Source organism: Cystoisospora suis (assembly GCF_002600585.1).
Source record: "Cystoisospora suis strain Wien I chromosome Unknown contig_9782, whole genome shotgun sequence".
NCBI classification, from domain to species: domain Eukaryota; phylum Apicomplexa; class Conoidasida; order Eucoccidiorida; family Sarcocystidae; genus Cystoisospora; species Cystoisospora suis.
The window spans coordinates 564-5,234 of record NW_027162556.1 but is presented as its reverse complement, the minus strand read 5'-3'; the positions used below and the strand labels follow the sequence as shown (position 1 = coordinate 5,234).

The 4,671-nt window shown below is 39.9% G+C and overlaps 1 protein-coding gene across 1 annotated transcript; it reads right to left on the bottom strand.

Moving 5' to 3' along the window:
- Positions 1 to 596: 596 nt before the first annotated feature.
- Positions 597 to 4,409, bottom strand: CSUI_011116 (glucose-6-phosphate 1-dehydrogenase; the record flags this gene model as incomplete). Its single annotated transcript, XM_068071217.1, has 5 exons — positions 4,106 to 4,409; positions 2,990 to 3,090; positions 2,392 to 2,475; positions 1,583 to 1,673; positions 597 to 734 (listed from the first exon to the last, which is right to left on the bottom strand). Coding segments are annotated over exons 3-5 (279 nt in total), but the record flags the coding sequence as incomplete, so codon positions are not given.
- Between the last annotated feature and the right edge of the window lie 262 nt (positions 4,410 to 4,671).

Genomic DNA, 4,671 nt, shown 5'->3' with positions numbered 1-4,671 from the left:
GAGAAAAACATGAAGCATCATACATGCACATACATTACTATATTTATCTATCTATCTATCTTTTGTCTATCTATCTATCTATCAATCTTTAGTCTGTCTATCTATCTATCTATCTTTAATCTATCTATCTATCTATCTATCTTTAATCTATCTATCTATCTGTCTATCTATCTATCTTTAATCTATCTATCTATCTTTAATCTATCTATCTATCTATCTTTAATCTATCTATCTATCTATCCATCTTTAATCTATCTATCTATCTATCTTTAATCTATCTATCTATCTATCTATCTATCTTTAATCTATCTATCTTTAATCTATCTATCTATCTTTAATCTATCTATCTATCTTTAATCTCTCTATCTATCTTTAATCTATCTATCTATCTTTAATCTATCTATCTATCTTTAATCTATCTATCTATCTATCTTTAATCTATCTATCTATCTTTAATCTATCTTTAATCTATCTATCTATCTATCTTTAATCTATCTATCTATCTATCTTTCAAACTTGCTATCCTTAATCAGGATAGCAAGTTTGAAAGGGAGCGATCTCCAAATCATCGGAGACAGAGAGAGAATGAAAGATCTTACGAATAGGAGAGATTTGTTTGAGGACCTTGACCTTCTCATCCCGAATATCTTCGTCATCTAGAGTCGCTGGTCTTTCCATGATCAGTAGGCTCAGTAGCTGGAGAAGATGATTCTGCATCATATCGCGAATAATTCCTACGTCGAGACAAAGAGGGAGAGAAAAGGGGGGAAAAGATTAACAGGAAGAAGATAGAAAGACACACCCAGCATAGCCTCTATCTATCTATTTATCTATTTATCTACATACATCATACATACGTGGATCAAATATAGTCCATGTAGGAACATTTCTATGAAGACAACAAACCCGGAAAGAAAAAGAAGTCCGCAGCTCACCTCGGTAGAGAGAGATAAATATGTCTACGTATAGCTACGCGGGTCTATTCCAGAACTCTTGATCCACGCCTTCCATGTCTTCTCCGTCTTTCAGTAGAAACTCGCAGGCAAATGAAATGCAACGCATATAGTATACATATAGACACGACGGTGTCTACTTTCGAAATCAGGCTAGCCAGCTTCCCCACAACGGAGTGCTGGTTCTTCTTCTCGGGGGTGCTAGCCCCTAGCACCCCCGAGAATAGCAGCTAGTCCTGGGGGAATGCATGTACGAGGGGTAATATAGTCTTCCTCTCGGTCTACCAAGTATCTCTCAAAAAACAACAGCTAGCTGAGTGTGTCTACGTGTGTCTACTATGTACCAGTGGCGAAAGCATGAGAGGCGAAAAGAAAGGCTTGAATGTCCATACACTATTGAGTCTCAGAAGGAGATGTACGCATATGTGCGTATATATATATAGAGAGATAGATAAATAGATAAGCAGATAGGAAGCAGATAGGTAGAGATGGACACGTATAAAGCCCTCAACAGCTCACTCATAGCTGTTGACAGAACTGACTAGCTAGTAAGCCAACACACAAAGCAACAATCTAGCTAAAGAATCTCTCCCTCTACCGGCTGTCTGGAAATTTCTTTTCTTTCTCACCATAGCGATCAAAATAGCCTCCACGTCCTTCTGTGCCTATTTCCTCGCTAAAGCGAATGAAAATTTCTTTGACGTAATGCCGATTCAACAGCTGGAGAAAAAAGACAAGAAGAAAGAAGGAAAGAAAGAAAAAGTGAGAAAGAAAGAAAGAAGTGCATGAAGATGTGCTTCCCATGAATGTGTTTTGCAACAGTTCAGACAGAAAGACGAGATCCATCCTGCTGCATATGTATGGCTACATGCACACATAAGCTGAGAGAGAAAACATACATGCAAGGAGACGTATGATATCTCCACAGTGCATGCTCCTACAGGGTGTTGTAAGCTACTCGTGTATGACTGACTTGTCGCAACACTCCTCTCTCTCTTTCCTTCTCATCTTTTCTTTCTCTCCATCTCTATCTCTCCTTCTTTTCCTTGAAGCATCCCATGGGTGAACCGAATACAGACACGTGAAGTATGACGCGGAATGCCATCTCGATTTCTTGTAGGACGCCTAGGACTGACAGGCATACGTAGCTAGCTAGCTAGCTAGACATGCTCAGCTGAAACATTGAGACTGACTCTGAGGGGGACTGATTCTCCGGGAAGAACGGAGAAGAAAGAAAAAGAGCCTAACGAAGGAAGGCCATGGAGAAGATCATCGCCTACACTAGTAACCCACACCGTAAAGACAACTATTGAACGAATTCTCTACACAGACATCTCTCTCTATAGAAATGAGAAGACGAGGAGAAGGACAGCGAAACACAGGTAGAATAACCCACATAGCTATAGAACTAGAGAGAGCCATGGTAAGATCTTCTTACCGGCTCGAAGACAGTATTGGAGAATCGAAGAGGAGGTATAGCCTGAAGCATCTCCTTTCCTAGGTAGTGATCGATACGATAAATCTGCATCACGCACATGCCATACAAGATTTAAAACACACAGTGATGAGAATGAAAAAGAGCATCTCTCTGTCTCTCTCCTGGAATGCTTTCATTAGCACATCGGCTTTCCGGAGAAGGTATCACCTTCATTCATTCTTCTAGAAGCACAGACAGGCTCACTGACATTTTCTACATTCACACACACCAACACAAAATTCTCGGCCTTCTTCATAGAAAGTTCCTCTAAACTGTCGATCAGCTGAAAAGAACGCCTTCTCTAGAGCGAGCATCCATGCATGCATGCAATCAGAAATGTACTCCCTCCATACAGGAATCTCGAGAGAGAGAGAGAGAAATACCTTCTTCATATACAGCTAAACAGCTACCTGTCTACAATGGGACTACTCCTACTACTGCTACTTATGTATAACACACGCATACATACATATCTATATAGAAGTATAGAGATAGAGTTTTGACCTATCTATCTATCTAGAGCAGAGAGAAGAATAGGAGAGAGAATTCCTCATTGCACCTCATCTTCATGAAGAACTTCTTTCAAGGCTTTAGCAAGTTCTTCCGCGCTCTCAAGGTCATGCCCGAAAGGCTTCTCTACCACTACATGACTCCATCCTTCTGCAAACACATACACAACATATACATATACATATATATATACATATACATATATATATATACATGTATACATATACATGCACACATACATGCATACATATACATGCACACATACATGCATACATATACATGCACACATACATGCATACATATAGATGCACACATACATGCATACATACATATATTGGAAATGTGAGGTGTAAAGGTGAATAGATCTCTACTTTAACGTGGAAATATGAATCGATGCTTGAAGGCTTGTTGACTTCTTTTAGTAAGCTCAAAGATAGAAGAGGTGGAGGTGTGATATAGACTAATAAGGAGAAAAAGCAATCTGCCGGACGGGCAGCAGGACTATCTTCTGTATGAAGCAACTGAAGAATGCCGTAGAGAGCTCCACACAACTCATCGAAAGCACCAAGTGTATTTTCCCGCTTACAGAGAGGGCGAAAACAGGAACGACACATCTCTACATATCTATACACATATGTACATAATATATAGTCCATATATATCCATAGAATATACAAAAGAACGGTGGGTTGTCTATGTAACATCCCATGTATGCTTAAGAAAGAGTGAACTGAGCGCCCTTTTATGAAAGGACAGATGACCTCTACTTGTCCTATACAGGAGAGAAAGAAGATGAGAAGTCTAAATTACCACATCTCTAAAGTATTCATAGAAGATCCCTTAATTTATACAGCAGGCATCGGATCCACTTTTACTCTGACCACCTCGAAGCTAGCTATACGACTACTGCGACTTCTCGGCTGTAGAACTCATCCTTTCTTTCTCTCCTATCGCCACGTAACTCTTTGTTTCCTTCTCCAAGGAAAGGACAGATGCAACAGCCAAGAAAAGCAGGAGTAGTTGAAGAAGGTGACGTCTGTGTATCTAGAAAAGAAGAAGAATTTTGCCTTCGACCATTCAAGAAAAACAAGAGAGAAGAGAAAAAGAAAGAAGAAAGAAATGACTAGTACTAGTAGTAGGAGAAGTTGTCTGTATGTGTAGGTACCTGTAGAGTTCCTGCAATTACGTTTGAAGCCTGCTGAGGCAGGAGCAAAGAGAGACGGAGGTAGCGCTAGATAAAGCAATCGATTCCATCGATGCTCTTCTTCATGAGAGGCAGAGATCCTCTGCTCGAGATGAGCTATCGATTCACAGAACGGCTGAAGAACCTTATCGTCTTCTATCGAACCAGTCCTATAGAACGAGACAACATCAAGGAAGATAGAAGAAATCTATCTTCATTCTCTCCAGCTGTCCAAAGAGATGAAAAGAAGAAGAAAGAGCTCCAAAGAAAGAAAAAGAAATACACATAAAGAGAGAAGATAGTCACGTTAAACGACAGAGAAAACTTACGGTTAGAAAGACTATAGAAATTCATATACAGAGAGAGCGAAATGGAAGGAAGAGCTCGACAGAGAGACAGACAGAAAGAAGAGAAGAGACAGGGCAGATGAGACGTCGCGCAAAGAAAAGAAGAGGAGTAGAGACGTCGTTACTACATAAAGACTTCGCTGTGGGTTTCCTTGAAACAAAACAGACGCAGAAAGAAGAAGATCTCCATACATATCAAAA